Raw genomic sequence first — 15,909 nt, 5'->3', positions numbered from 1 at the left:
CCCCCCCCCACCTGTTTTCTCCTCTCCGCCTCTCTCCCTCCCCCACCCCATCCATCGCCTGCTCCTGTCTTTTCTCTCCACTCCCCCATCCCCAGTGTCAATACAGTTATCCAGCAGAGACTCTGTCTGATCTTCAGAGGGTTCGATCACTTTTCTCTGATCTTCGTCTCTATGTAGATTTTTACTGTGAGTATCAATATGCTTTTAATGTTTTTCACTCATTCATTCACTTCCTGTCTGTTTCATAATAAAAGCATGTTGATTCCTGCACACTGTTAACCAATCTTATTGATTGATTTACAATCAATCGTTAATTTTAACAGGTTTTCCTAGCAAAGAGAAGAAGAAGTTGGTTTACCTGGCCGGAACAGTTCCTGTTCACTATGAAGGTAAGAGCATCAGGCAAACTCATCATCAACACCTGGGAGTTTCATTATATGTATATAACTGTTCACCAGTCCAGGTCAGTCCAGAAGAGCTGAATGAGCCGGTTTTCTCAGCTTCTCACCTCTCACATCTGAGTCAGTCCACACACCACAGTCACACATTCTATTGTCATTTCAGCTCATTTATTTATTTTTTATTCTGCTAACAAACACCATGTTTGAGGATGAGGTGGTTTATAAGTGAACTTGGTACCAGAACACCTGGTCATCTCATCAGGTCTGGGTCGTATGTCTAGGACACTCGGATGAAGTGAGGCAGAGCTAATCCCTGCCTGGTGTTGAGTTAGATCAGATAGCAGGGGAAGCAGCCAGACAGACCTGGCAAACCCAAACAAGGCCCCTGTCTGTGGGGTCAACTCCGACCTCAGGATGAATTTCTCCTGCATTCTGAGGGAGTCTGGAGTGGGCCATGTTCAAAACCTCCACTGAAGTTGTGGTGGGTAGCAGCTGGGGTCATAAGGTGCCTGTCAAGGTGGCAACTTATGAACGCGCTAGTGGACACCGGTGCCGAGAGAAGCATTCAGGCTGAAGAAGGACTTCAGCCTGAATGCTTCCCTCGGCACCAGCCTTTTGGGCCCCATGGTCTCCTGAAGCGGTGTCAGCTGTGGTGAAGAGGGAGCTGAGCTGGAAAGCTATCTCGATTTATGAATCATTCTACGTTCCATCCGCCTGAGGTCATCAGCTCAGGGTAGTGACTGAAAGAATAAGTTTGTGGTTGAATATCCTCCTCAGGGTATCTGGGCTCGGCCTTAGAGAGGTAGAGCTTTGAGGTGTTGCCTCCTGGGCGCCATCCTTTTGAGGTTCTCCAGGAATGTCCCACTGAGAGGAGACCCAGAACTCATTGCAGGGACCACATATCCCGCCAAGACCAGGCCCCAGATAAGTGGAAGAAAGTGGATGGATGGATATCAAGAGTAACATGAGGTTAGAGACATCACCCCCTCCATTCTGGTCTGATCTGGTCAGAGCAGGCCTATATGTCCTTGTCTGGGGTATGATTTATTCAGGGTCAGTCTGGTCTGGTTTTGTAAAACCTCTCTCAAACCCTCTGGCGCCTGTATTTGCAAAGCATTTTATCTTACCACTAAGAGTTCTCCTAAGTCACGCTAAAAGCTAAGAGTGCGACTCCGTTGCTATGGCTGACATCAGTTTTCATGGACGAGTTCCCCCACAGCGATTGGTTGATGAAAGAGCGTCTGTGCCGGTGAAAACGCAGGATTAACATCCGACAGTAATAATAAAAGAAACACAGAGAAATAAACAAATACAAATTAAATAATAACGGATTAGGAGCTGTTAACAAAAGTAGTTCATTCTCCAAAATGCATCTGTATGATGAAGTTTGTGTCGACCTGAGAGAATTTAATTTACTATAAAAACTTACATTCAAGTCTCTCAATGGAAAGATAAACAAACTCACCTGTCCTAGATGAGCTAACTAAAGCTAACAGCCTATTAGCCACAGTCTGTTGTAGCTGTACCTGTTGTAATGCAGCTGTGGTCCCAGCTGTGGGTTGAGGTGTGAGAAGATTTCCACTGTACACCGTACAACAACGTCTACAGCTGTACAGGCAGCATCAATACAACCTGAGTGTTGCTGCTGTGACTTTGTTTCCTGTTTACAAATCTAATCATTTTTACCTGTGTTCCATCTCTGGCTCTGATCACAGCAGGTAGACCGACCATGAAGCTGCCGTATTTCTCTGTAGTCGTTGAACATCTAAAGGAAGTCGTATGAACTGTCCTGTGATGTTAGAGCACATTTATTGTTTGGTGGATATATCAGCTTTTCTCTGTTGCTAAGTAACGCAGCATTGCCAAACACTTAATTTCTGCACTGATCAGGTTGTTTCAGTTGGAGATGTTATTACACATTCACTAACTCCACAACTATCATTATTACCTCTGATTGAGTCGTATCTTTCCAGTGATTCATCATCATTTAAGGTTTCCAGAACACTGACGTAGAATGACGGCAGCTCTTTAAGATTCTTTGTGATTTGGCCTTAGTGAGTTAGGAGTCCTCTCCACTGCTGCTCACTTCTCTCAGACTGAGGAGCTGCTTTTAGCGCTAAGTGACTTTGTGAAAAATAGGACATTATTTTTAGAAGTTTCTCCTAAATCAGCAAGTTAGGAGAAGCTTTGAGCCTTAAGATGCTTTGTGAATACGGGCCCTGATGTCCATACAAGAAATGAGTGTAGTATCTCAGTGAATTAGTTTTCCTGATCTATGTGGATCAGTCTGCACTGGATTAGTCTGGTCTGCTTTTGTTGACTGTTTTCTGTCGTATATGTCTCTACAGGAAGTGAGTATAATATCCCAGTATGCATCTGGCTTCATGAGACTCACCCCGTGTCCCGTCCTCGCTGTTATGTCTGTCCATCTGTCTCCATGGTGATAAACCCATACTGTCCCTGTGTGGACCCCTCTGGCAACATCAGTCTGGATGGATTGAAAAACTGGACCCATGTAAGTTTCACTTAGCATGTTCAGTCAGACTGGACTAGTTAGGGTGGTTAGTTAGCTGGTTATCCCTGTACAGGTAGCAGACCAAAGTAGTCCAGATTCCAGTTCTTCCTGGTGGTTCCTTTAGTGTTCCCAGACCTGATCAGATACATGATCCTGTCCCTCAGTTGAATCTGTTTAACCGACCGTTAATTGACCTTTAATCGACCGTTAACCAACCATTAACCGTCCATTAACCAACCATTAACCAGCCATTAACCAACTATTAAATGGCTGTTAATTGACATTGAAATGACCGTTAACCAAACATTAACTGACCATCAACCAACCATTAACCGACCAGATTAAAATGTAGTATTGAGACCAGATGCGTTACACAGTCAGCTGTGTATGACCGTCACAGCCTCTCTGCTGCTTATATCCAATATAAAGTAAAGTACTTTACAAGTTAATAAATGTTCTCAAAATATATCAGGGAATTGTTTTAAATGTAGAATTATAGATTCATTGATAGATAATATTGGTTATCAGAAATATTGGGGATGAGGATTATTGTTTATTCATCAGTTGTATGAAAGAAATGGTCACTCAAACACTCAATGAAAGAAAAGACAACAGCCAATGAAAAGAACAAATAAACTCACTTTGAAATCACATGGGGAGATTGATAATAACAATAATAATAATAATAATAAGCTTTATTTATAAAGCACCTTTCAAAACGCAGTTAAAAGTGCTTTACAAGACAAGGTTTTACAACGTTGGGATGGAAAAGTGACAATGAGGTTCAATAAAAATGAGATAAAACAACCTGAAATAATTGACTTAATGTTTTTTAATGAAGAAGAAGAGTTCACCTGGTTCAGTTCAACTGGTTTATGTTGGTTTGCTTTGAGTGTAGGACGGTAGACAAGAGATGATGTTATTATATATGATGTTTATGTTTTTTCATATTGGGGTTAGGTTAATTAAATTAAATTTGATATGTGATCTATGATAATGAAGTAATAAGGTTTAATTCTTGATTTATGTTCAAATCTTTATTGAACAAAGTCTTTTAAACAAATAACTGGTTATTGTTAATGTGTTGGTAATGATGATGTCACTTCTTGTCAGGGTGTGTCCGACCTATCACTGCTCGTGTCAGAGATGAGGCGGGCCTTCCAGGTGGATACACCCCTTTATGCCAGGTGTCCTGTACAAACCCCGCCTCCTACTGGTGTTCAGGTGTCACAGTCATTGACAGGTGGAAGGCCAGAGAGGTAAACACTCCCTAAGTTGTTCGATGTAGTAGTGATTATTGATAAAAATGAATAACTGATCGTGTCTGACCTTTTTATATTTCTGCTTCCTCCTCCTGCAGCCTCCATCATCCCTCCATCACCTCCTCTTCCCTCACCTCCTTCTCTATCACCTCCCCCCCACAGAGCTGTCGTCCCTCCTACCTGCCTGGACAGAAAGGTAAAGTTCCTGTTGGTCTGAGATGACTGTTAGCATGTTAAAGGTAGCACACCTGTTTGACATAATGAAGCCTTTCCCCCTGTGTTGCAGTCAACCAATGGGAGCATAGCAGGGAGGTGAGGGTGAGGAGGTCTTACACTGAGGAGCTCCTTGGAATCGACTTCAATGCTCCTCCTCCCTCCTCCTCCTCCAACCACAACAACCCCTTCCTGCGCTCCTCCTCCTCAGGTGAGACGGAGTGAGTGTTGATGACAGTAAGTGTTGATAAGCCGGAGCAGGTTAGGAGGTCAGTATCAGTTACCATGGTGATTTACCCTGGTAACCAGTGAACCACTGTCGAAGGGCTGAAAATCCAGAGTTAAACATGAAGTTACCTCGATAACCTCAGATCCTGCTTCAGTACAGACCTCTGGTCCTGGTCCCTGCAGGTCCCCCTCCAGAGCCCCTCAACAGGATGATGGGAACTCTGAGACTGGACACAGAGTCTAATAGAGGCCAGCAGGGTGATTCAACTTTACGGAGCATCCAATCAGAAGCAGCTAGTGACAAACACAGAACAGGTTTTGGACCAGCACCTGGACTACGTCAGGAGCTGGATACTCAAAGCCTGGGAGCAGACCACATTATGGTGAGTAGGACAGCCGGTCTCAATCAGTCTCAGTTAGTCTCAGATGTTCCCAGGTGGTCTCAGTTCTCCTCTGCCCCCCTCAGATGGTGTCCCGTCTCCCTCCGGACCAGGCGACCATGTTCCTGTCTCTGATGAGGATGAAGGGGCGGAGCTTCAGCCCCAGTGATGTCATGGAAGCAGTCCAGCTCAACAGAGATCTCCCATCAGCCCTAAGATTTCTGACTCACAGCTGCCCCATCTGTCAAGACCAGGTGACCTTCAGCAAGGTGAGTCACCTGAGTGAGCCGCCGTGTGTGTGTGTGTGTGTTTGTGTTTGTTTGTGTGTGTGTGTGTGTGTGTGTGTGTGTGTGTGTGTGTGTGTTTGCACATGCTCTTTGGAACCAGTATAAACACTGACCTTGTTGAGACCAGTTGGACAACATGTCCATATCAAGTCCAATCCTGATTAATAGACATAATTTCTGAGGTCCTGACCTGAGGCTGGTTTCTTTTAATCTCTTCTTCTCTGCCTGTATTTCCTGCAGATCATCACCATGACTCACTGCTCCTGCTTCCTGTGTCAAACGTGTTTTAAGACGTTTTTCTCTGCAGCCATTAAAGAGCGAAGCATCGATCAGCTGGTTTGTCCTCAGTGTGGCAGACCTGAGGTCAGAGGTCAGGGGGGGATGGAGGAGTCCATGGACTACTTCAACCTGCTGGACACTCAGGTGAGGGGCTCACCTGGAGAACTGCGGAGTCACAGACTGAAGCTGCTGATCAATAAAAACGTTTGACACAAACATGAAGCTTCAGGTGGAACATCCTGCTGCTCTAACTTAGTTTTTTTGTTTGTTTACAGATCCGTCACTTCCTGCCTCCTCAGGTCCATGAACTCTTCCAAAGGAAACTCAGGGATCGAGCTCTGCAGGAGATGCCGAACTTCTGCTGGTGTGCTCATGTAAGAACCCAACCCTGACAGGACCAGGACAAACCAGGATCTTTAATACAGGTCTCAGGCTGAGGTGTACTAATCCCAGTTTGTCCAGTTTGAGGATTTACAGCTGTGAACTGGACTCTTTGGTCAGATACAGGATGCTGTTTGAAGACGTCACATTCAGCTAACAGACTAATTGTGTGTGTGTGTGTGTGTGTGTGTGTGTGTGTGTGTGTGTGTGTGTTAGTGTTCATTCGGCATGCTTCATGAGGCTGACCGGTTGAGGATGGACTGTCCCAGCTGTAAGAAGAGTACCTGCTCTCAGTGCAGGTCACCTGTAAGACACACACACACACACACACACACACACGTTCTGCTGGTCACTGCTCTCAGATCTGACTGTATCATGAGTCTCTCTGTTCTGCAGTGGTCAACTCAGCATCAGGGTCTGTCCTGTGACCAGTTCAGAGTCTGGCAGCAGCAGAACCAGCTGGACCACCACACCTCCACCCTGCTCAGCTACAACAGCATCGGTACAAACACAGCACCATCGGGGCCTGAACCAGGTCCTGAAGGGGCCTCCAGGACTCCTGTTTCCACTGCAGGACCTTAAACTGAACCTGGTTCTTTAGTTTTCACTGTTCCCTCTCTGTGGGAACAAGGTCCTGAAGAACCTGAAGGGGTCAGGTCATTTCACTTCACAACAAGCACAACAAATGTTTATCTGATCATTCGTCAATGACATTTATCTGAAATGTTTGGAAGACAGGGAAACACAAGGAGAAGGTCCTGAGTAGAACTGGGTCACAGGTCTTCAAGTTCCTGCCATGGAAAATAGCTTCTACTGTCTTTACTTTATTTACTTTACTGTTGTTTACTGTGAATCATCTCTACTGTGGTCTAATGTGGTTCTATTGTCTGACTGTGATGTGTTTGTGTGTCCTCAGAGTGTCCAAACTGTCAGTTCATCTTCAGTCTGTCCAAAGGAGGCTGTCTTCACTTCACCTGCAGTCAGTGTCAGCATCAGTTCTGTGGAGGCTGCAGCCAGACCTTCACCCTGGGAGCTGTGAGTCCAGGTTCTACTGTCATCTACTGTAGGGTTCTACTAAGTCAAGTTCCACTTTCATCTACTGTCAGGTTCTACTGCCATGTACTGTCAGGTTCTACTAAGTCAGGTTCTACTTTCATTTACTCTAGGGTTCTACTGTCAGGTTCTACTGCCATGTACTGTCAGGTTCTACTAGGTTAGGTTCTACTGTCATCTACTGTAGGGTTCTACTGTCAGGTTCTACTGTCAACTACTGTAGGGATTTTACTGTCAGGTTCTAATGTGTCAAGTTTTACTGTCGGGTTCTACTATCGGTTTGTACTGTCAGGTTCTACTGTCATCTACTGTAGGGTTCTACTGTCAGGCTCTACTGCCATGTACTGTCAGGTTCTACTGTCAGGTTCTACTAAGTCAGGTTCTACTTTCATTTACTGTAGGGTTCTACTGTCAGGTTCTACTGCCATGTACTGTCAGGTTCTACTAGGTTAGGTTCTACTGTCATCTACTGTAGGGTTCTACTGTCAGGTTCTACTGTCAACTACTGTAGGGATTTTACTGTCAGGTTCTAATGTGTCAAGTTTTACTGTCGGGTTCTATCGGTTTGTACTGTCAGATTCTACTGTCATCTACTGTAGGGTTCTACTGTCAGGTTCTACTGCCATGTACTGTCAGGTTCTACTAAGTCAGGTTCTACTTTCATTTACTGTAGGGTTCTACTGTCAGGTTCTACTAGCATGTACTGTCAGGTTCTACTAGGTTAGGTTCTACTGTCATCTACTGTAGGGTTTTAATGTCAGGTTCTACTGTGTGGAGTTTTAATGTCTGGTTCTACTGTCATCGACTGTAGGGTTCTACTGTCATCTACTTTAGGGTTCTACTGTGTCAGGTTCTACTATCAGGTTCTACTGCCAGTTTCTACTCCCATATACTGTCAGGTTCTATTGCCATGTACTGTCAGGTTCTACTTTCATCTACTGTAGGGTTCTACTGTCAGGTTCTACTGCCATGTACTGTCAGGTTTTACTAAGTTAGGTTCTACTGTCATCTACTGTAGGGTTTTAATGTCAGGTTCTACTGTGTGGAGTTTTAATGTCTGGTTCTACTGTCATCTACTTTAGGGTTCTACTGTGTCAGGTTCTACTATCAGGTTCTCCTGCCAGTTTCTACTCCCATATACTGTCAGGTTCTATTGCCATGTACTGTCAGGTTCTACTTTCATCTACTGTAGGGTTCTACTGTCAGGTTCTACTGCCAAGTACTGTCAAGTTCAACTAAATCAAGTTCTACTTTTATTTACTGTCAGGTTCTACAGTCCTCTACTGTAGGGTTTTAATGTCAGGTTATACTGTGTCGAGTTTTAATGTCTGGTTCTACTGTCATCAACTGTAGGGTTTTACTGTCATCTACTGTAGGGTTCTACTGTGTCAGGTTATACTGCCAGGTTCTACTCCCATATACTGTCAGGTTCTACTGTCATGTACTGTAGGCTTCTACTGTCAGGTTCTACTTTGTCAGATTCTACTGTCCTCTACTGCAGGGTTCTACTGTCTGGTTCTACTGTCATGTACTGTCAGGTTCTACTGTGTCAGGTTCTACTCTCATCTACTGTAGGGTTCTACTGTCTGGTTCTACTGCCATGTACTGTCAGGTTCTACTGTCGTATACTCTATTAAACTGTAGCTAACACACCTGTCTACCTGTCATCTCCAGGTATGAAGGATGACAGCGTCACATTTCATTGAGTTTGATTTATTGTGTTTTTACTTCGTTTGGAAACATTCTGATCTTTTCTATAAAACAGGGAACGATGAGCTCATTTAAAAAGCTGGTTTAACGAGCTCAGGTGTTTCAGGTGTGTGGCTGTTTTATTTTAACACCCTAAGGCCTGTGGTTTCTCTGCCGACTGTGGAACCAAAGGTCTTCACGCCCACCACCCCAGAGACTGCCTGTATCACCTGAGAGACTGGAGCGTGACACGCTTACACCTGCTGCTACAGGTAACAAACACCTGCTGCCTGACGAACTCAAGTGGACACAGGTGATGTCTGGACAGTGCTGATGAGAACTGTGTTTCTTTATCAGTATTACAGAGTGTCTCCTTCCTGGTTGGAACCAGCCAATGGCAGCTTACCTGACACCAGTCTGACAGGTGAGGTCTCAGGTGGACTCCTATCTCCCAGTTTGACTCATTTCAAATATTTCTACTGGGAAGCATAAACACACTTTGTACAAGAGGTCGTCGAACGGACATTTTGCTTCAGTTCAACTATAAAACAAATAATAAACATCAACGGCAAAGACAAACAACCACAAATATAGAAACACAAAAACAGGTAGAACCCCCCCCCCCCCTCCAAATCACAAAGCTGCGTTATCGACAGGTAATAAAGTCTATCTGTGCTGTGCCGTGATCATCATCATTCGTGTCCATGTCTGTTCAAGGTCCTCCAACCTGTCCTTAAGGATGTCTCAGGTTCTCAGGAGAACCTTTAGACAATGACTGACTCGACTGTTCATTTTCAGGAGTATGTTTGGTTTTGGAGCTGAGAGATGATGGCAGCAGACGGGAGGAGCCCTGTGGTCAACCTGCACTACCTGAATACAGAGGATACTGCCAGTAAGACCAGTTCTCCCAGTAACAGCCTCCCAGTCTGATCCCAGTCAGAATATATGGTGTGTTTGTCTCACTTGTCTGTCACGACAGGTTGCACTATAAGGAGCGCTTGGTGGAGCTGATCAATCGTTGCCGTGCTGACCCGGCAGTCCTTTTCAGTCTGACGGAGATAATGGCAGAACTTCAGCGTTGGCATGTCGCCATGCCAACCAGGAAACCAGACGAACCAGAGCCGCTGTACGCCCAACGACTCCGCCTGGTCAGTCGTCATCATCATCATCATCGTTGTCATCATCATCATTATTGTCATTGTAAATACAGTTTATCTGTTTAACAACAATCCCTGAACATCTCCTTAATTAACCCTTAATGCCCATGAAAACACACAGAGATCTGAATCAGACAGAGATCCTTCTTTTAGTTTGAAAATCTAAAGCCTTTAAAAAGCCCTTAATTTGAAAAGGCCTTAATGACGTAGATGTAAAGGGCTTCATGAGTCTCCTGTTAATTTCTAGATGAATGTGAATGATGACACATTTTCATTCAATGTGCAAATACAAATGTGTCAAATATTGAGTTAATCAATGTATAAACTAATTTAATATATTATATATTAAGGCATTTTAATACATTTTCTTCAGCCCTTAATGATCTTTTTAACTGCAGATAATGGATCTACAAACAGTATACATGTTTATTGATGACGAGCTGTTATCAGGTAATAAAACACTGCCTCCTTTCAGCCAATCACAGCGCAGAATTCTGTCTGTGTTTCTTCAGACTCTTACCAATAGAGTTCCTCTCAGGAAGCAGCGACGCTCTCCACTCAAACTCAACAACGATCTCTGTCCTCTGACCCCTGCTATGGCTGCTGGAGCTCCGCCCCCTCACCTGCTGCTGACAGACTGACTCTGCCCACCCCAGATACAGCAGCCAATCAGATGGCAGTGCTCTGTCATCACAGTAACCACTGATTTTTATTTAAACAGAGACATTAGGAGACCAAGTTTACATCTGACCATGCCCCCTTCACGTCACTGAAAGGAGTGTCTAAAAATCTACCTGTCTGCTTCAGCTGCTGGCTTCAGACTGGCTCAGTGGTTTCCAAGGAAACCAAATAAAAGGGACTAAAGAAACTGTTGTTCACTTTAACGACCTGAGTGTTAACAAGTATTTTTAGACACTGTTCTTATGAGCTAACAATGCTAACGAGACTCTTCTCTATATTCTAGGATCCACGTTTATTTCAGTCAGCTTGGGCACCAGTTGGCACCAGTTAGCACTTGTGTTAAGTTAGCGTGTGTTAATTTAGATTAGGATATCAGTCTTGACTGTGATGGCCATTGAGCCCTTAACCCTGTGTTTTAGTTCTTCCTGCACTTTAACTGTTTGAATAAATATAATAAATGAATATTGTCTTAAGTTCTAACTTAAAATTTCAGCCTCCTTTCTTCTGTTTCCAAGACGACCAAAATAAACAAAATTTGTGATAGGTAGAAGTTTATAGTCGGGTTAGAATGTCCATCAACTGCTTTTATGTGAATATTGGGGTTAGGGTTAAGACATAGTATAGTAGGCCACGGTATAGTGAGATGTAAACACATGATTGTATAATGAGGCATAAAAATTGTATAGTAAGGCATGAAAATTCATAAAAGCTTGAAAGTATAGTAAGTCGTTAAAATGAAATTGTATAAAAGTCATAAAACCGTCATAGTATAGAAAGTCATAAAAAAGTCACGTCAATGAAACTATTGAAAGTAATAAGATTTACATGTTATAGTAAGACATGAAAAGTCATAAAAACATGGTATAGTAAGTCATGGAAATTAAACTGTACAAAAAATCATAAAACCATCATTGTATAGATAAAAGCATAAAAAGTCATGTAAAATTCATAGTATAGCTAGACATAAAACTGACAACGTATAGTAAGGTATGAAGAGTCAAAAATGACAGCATAGTAACGAATAAAAAGTCATACAAATGTCATACTATGTTACATCAAGAAATGTCATAAAAACATTATGTATACTAAGTCATGAAAAGTTACAAAAATGACAATTTAGTAAGGTATGGAAAGTCAAACGTGATGGTATTTTAGTTCATGTAAGTCATACAAACGTCATAGTAAAGTCAGGCATAAAACTAATAAAAACGACAGTATAGTAAGGGTATAAAAAAGTCATAAAAATGTCAGTACATAATATGGCATAATAAGTCATGAATACAATATAGTATAATGAGACATAAAAAGTCATGAGAACAACATAGTATAGTAAATCATAAAAAAATCATAGTATAGGAAGGCATAGAAATGACATAATATAGTAAGGTATGAAAATACATAAATTCGTCATAGTATACTTAGGCATAAACAGCCAAAAAAGTCATAGTATTTTAAGTCATGAAAAGTCATGAAAATGAAATTGTACAAAAAGTCATAAAACCATCATTGTATAGTAAAGCATAAAAAGTCATGTAAAAGTCATAGTATAGCTAGGCATAAAACTGACAAAGTACAGTAACGCATAAGAAATCATGTAAATGAAATTATAGAAAAAGTCAAAAAGACATCATAGTATAGTTAGGCATAAAAACAACAAAAATGTCGTATAGTAAGGCATAAAAAGTCATGAAAAAGAATGGTTATAGCAAGGCATAAAACGGACATAGTATAGTTAGGCATAATAAATCATGAAAACGACATAGTAAAGTAAGCCATAAAAAAGTCATACAATAATAAGGCATAAAAATGACACAGTATGGTAAGGCATAAATAGTCACAAAAAAACAGTATAGTATAACATAAAAAGTAATAAAAATGCCATAGTATAGTAAAGCATAAAAATTTGTAAAAAACATTGTATACTAAGGCATAAAAAGTCACTGAAACAAAATAATATTTTAAGACATGAAAGTTATAAAACGACATAGTATCGTGAGGCATTACAAGTCATAAAAAAGTCATAGTATAATAAGGCATATAAAGTCATAAAAACGACATAGTATAGTAAGGCATAAGACGTCATATTACAGTAAGGCATATAAAGTCATAGTATAATAAGGTGTAAAAAGGTCATAGTATACTAAGGCATAAAAGGCATACAATTCCATAGTACAGTAAGACATTAAAAGTCATAGTATAATAAAGTATTAAAAGTAAAAAAAGTCATAGTATAATAAGGCATAAAAAGTTATTAAAAAAATAGTATATTAAGGCATAGAAAGTCATAAGAACGAACTAATATAGTAAGGCATGAAAGTTATAAAAACAATGAAGTATGGTAAGGCATAAAAAGTCCTAAAAATATCATACAGTAGTATACTGAGGCATATAAAGTCATACTATAGTAATGCATAAAAGTCATTGCATGCATGTAATTTTGACTTTATAAAATAAGTGATGTGTGATTACATATATTTAGAGTCCCAAGGATGGAGAATGATCTCAGGAGCCCTGACAAAGAAGGAGTAACATCTAAGAAGCCCTGCAGACCTGAATATGTCCAGATATCCAGATCTCCAACATCACCTTGTCACACACACAGGAGAGCAAACGGCCAAACAAGGAGTCAAGCTTTTGTTACTCAGAGAGAGGACTTGGTGTGCCTTGTACCAGATCTGTCCTTCATGCATGAATAAAACCAGCAGCATTGAAATGTTAAGTTGTCGGTCTGATAGTGTTCATTCTTTCAGTTTTTCATCTCAGAGGAAATCATCTTTTCAGTAAAGCATAAAAAGTCATAAAAAATTCATAATATAGTGAGGTATAAAAAGTCATAGAAAAGTGGTAGTATACTAAGGCATAAAACATCATAACAATGAAATATTATAATAAGGCACAAAACATCATAGTATAGTTAAGTATAAAACTTCATAGTATAGTAAGGTATAAAAAGCAATATTACACTAAGGAAAGAAAAAACGCCATAGAACTTCATAGTATAGTAAGGCATAAAAAGTCATAGTATAGTAAGACATAAAAAGTCATAGTATAGTCATGCATAAAAAGTCATAGTATAGTAAGACATAAAATGTCATAGTATAGTAAGGTATAAAAAGTCATATTATAGTAAGGCTTAAAAAGTCATAGTATAATAAGGCATAAAAAGTCATAGTATAGTAAGCCATAAAAAGTCATAAAAAAGTCATAGTATAGTAAGGCAAAAAATGTCATAGTATAGTAAGGCATAAAAAGTCACAAAAACGTCATAGTATAGTAAGGCATAAAAACATCATTATATAGCAAGGCATAAAAAGTCATAAAAAAACTCATAGTATAGTAAGCCATAAAAAGTCATTAGAAAGTAATGGTATAGTAAGGCAAAAAAATATCATTGTATAGCAAGGCATAAAAAGTCAAAAAATGTCATAGTATACTAAGACATAAAAAGTCACAATAACGTCATAGTATAGTAAGATATAAAAAGTCATAAAAAAGTCATAGTATAGTAATGCAAAAAAAAAGTCATAGTATAGTAAGGCAAAAAAATGTCATTGCATAATAAGGCATCAAAAGTCATGAAAACATCATAGTATAGTAAGGCAAAAAAAACGACATGGTATAGTAGGGCATAAAAAGTCGTGAAAAAGTTATAGTATAGTAAGGCATCAAAAGTCACAAAAATGTCATAGTATAGTTAGGCATAAAAAGCCATAAAAGTTCATAAAAAAGTCATAGTATAATGAGGCAAAGAATGTCATGGTATAGTAAGCCATAAAAAGTCATAAAAAAGTCATAGTATAGTAATACAAAAAACGTCATAGTATAGTAAGGCAAAAAAATGTCATTGCATAATAAGGCATCAAAAGTCATAAAAACGTCATAGTATAGTAAGGCAACAAAACGTCATAGTATAGTAGGGCATAAAAAGTCGTTAAAAAGTTATAGTATAGTAAGGCATAAAAAGCCATAAAAATTCATAAAAAAGTCATAGTGTAGTAAGGCAAAAAATGTCATGGTATAGTAAGGCATAAAAAGTCACAAAAATGTCATAGTATAGTAGAGCAAAAAAAGTTATAGTATAGTAAGGCATAAAAAGTCATAAAAAAGTCATATTATAATAAGGCAAAAAATGTCATAGTATAGTTAGGCATAAAAAGTCAAAAAATGTCATAGTATACTAAGCCATAAAAAGTCATAAAAATGTCATAGTATAGTTAGGCATAAAAAGCCATAAAAAGTCATAAGAAAGTCATAGTATAGTAGGGCAAAAAAAATGTCAATGTATAGTAAGCCATAAAAGGTCAAAAAAGTCATAGTATAGTAAGGCAAAAAAAACGTCATAGTATAGTAAGGCATAAAAAGTCGTGAAAAAGTCAAAGTATAGTAAGGCAAAAAAACGTCGTAGTATGGTAAGGCATAAAAAGTCATAAAAAAGTTATACTATAGTAAGGCAACAAAAATCATAAAAATGTCATAGTATTATTGGACAAAAAAACGTCATAGTATAGTAAGGCATTAAAAGTCATAAAAAAGTTATAGTATAGTAAGAGATAAAAAGGCAAAAAAACGTCATAGTATAGTAAGGCAAAAAAAGTCATAGTATAGTAAGGCAAAAAAACGTCATTGTATAGCAAGGCATAAAAAGTCATAAAAAAGTCATAGTATAATAACCCATAAAAAGTCATAAAAAAGTCATAGTATAGTAGAGCATAAAAACTTCATTGTATAGCAAGGCATAAAAAGTCATAAAAAACTCATAGTATAGTAAGCCATAAAAGGTCAAAAAAAGTCTTAGTATAGTAAGGCATAAAAAGTCATAAAAAAGTCATAGTATAGTAAGGCAAAAAAACGTCATAGTATAGTAATGCAAAAAAACGTCGTAGTATAGTAAGGCAAAAAACGTAAATGTATAGCAAGGCATGAAAAGTCATAAAAAAGTCATAGTATAGTAAGGCAAAAAAACGTCATAGTATAGTAAGGCATAAAAAGTCATAAAAAAGTTATACTATAGTAATGCATCAAAAATCATAAAAATGTCATAGTATAATTGGGCAAAAAAACGTCATAGTATAGTGAGGCATTAAAAGTCATAGTATGGTAAGGCATAAAAAGTCATAAAAAAGTTATACTATAGTAATGCATCAAAAATCATAAAAATGTCATAGTATAATTGGGCAAAAAAACGTCATAGTATAGTGAGGCATTAAAAGTCATAGTATGGTAAGGCATAAAAAGTCATAAAAAAGTTATACTATAGTAATGCATCAAAAATCATAAAAATGTCATAGTATAATTGGGCAAAAAAACGTCATAGTATAGTGAGGCATTAAAAGTCATAAAAAAGTTATAGTATAGTAAGAGATAAAAAGTCATAAAAAAGTCA

General features: G+C 39.3%; 1 protein-coding gene across 1 annotated transcript; it reads left to right on the top strand.

Annotated features, from left to right (window-relative positions):
- Nucleotides 1-329: 329 nt before the first annotated feature.
- Nucleotides 330-11,013, top strand: LOC111657059 (E3 ubiquitin-protein ligase RNF31). Its single transcript, XM_023409033.2, has 17 exons — nt 330-389; nt 2,750-2,916; nt 4,030-4,175; nt 4,277-4,374; nt 4,465-4,602; nt 4,803-5,002; nt 5,086-5,268; nt 5,527-5,709; nt 5,841-5,939; nt 6,163-6,252; nt 6,343-6,448; nt 6,863-6,981; nt 8,847-8,960; nt 9,046-9,112; nt 9,487-9,580; nt 9,668-9,836; nt 10,358-11,013. The coding sequence occupies exons 2-17, from the start codon at nt 2,839-2,841 to the stop codon at nt 10,484-10,486; spliced, it is 2,013 nt and encodes a 670-aa protein (XP_023264801.1). The 5' UTR covers nt 330-389; nt 2,750-2,838; the 3' UTR covers nt 10,487-11,013.
- The last annotated feature ends 4,896 nt before the right edge of the window (nt 11,014-15,909 follow it).

This window comes from Seriola lalandi, unplaced genomic scaffold (genome assembly GCF_002814215.2).
Source record: "Seriola lalandi dorsalis isolate HSWRI2012SDOR001 ecotype SW California unplaced genomic scaffold, Sedor1 jcf7180002054380, whole genome shotgun sequence".
Classification (NCBI taxonomy): domain Eukaryota; kingdom Metazoa; phylum Chordata; class Actinopteri; order Carangiformes; family Carangidae; genus Seriola; species Seriola lalandi.
This window is presented reverse-complemented; position numbering and strand designations above follow the sequence as displayed.

Excerpts from the sequence above, each read along its gene's own strand:
- LOC111657059 (XM_023409033.2), top strand. The coding sequence starts at position 2,839 with ATGGTGATAAACCCATACTGTCCCTGTGTGGACCCCTCTGGCAACATC. Across the intron at positions 5,269-5,526 it reads ACCAGGTGACCTTCAGCAAG|ATCATCACCATGACTCACTG; the intron begins GTGAGTCACCTG and ends TATTTCCTGCAG. Across the intron at positions 6,253-6,342 it reads GCTCTCAGTGCAGGTCACCT|TGGTCAACTCAGCATCAGGG; the intron begins GTAAGACACACA and ends TCTGTTCTGCAG.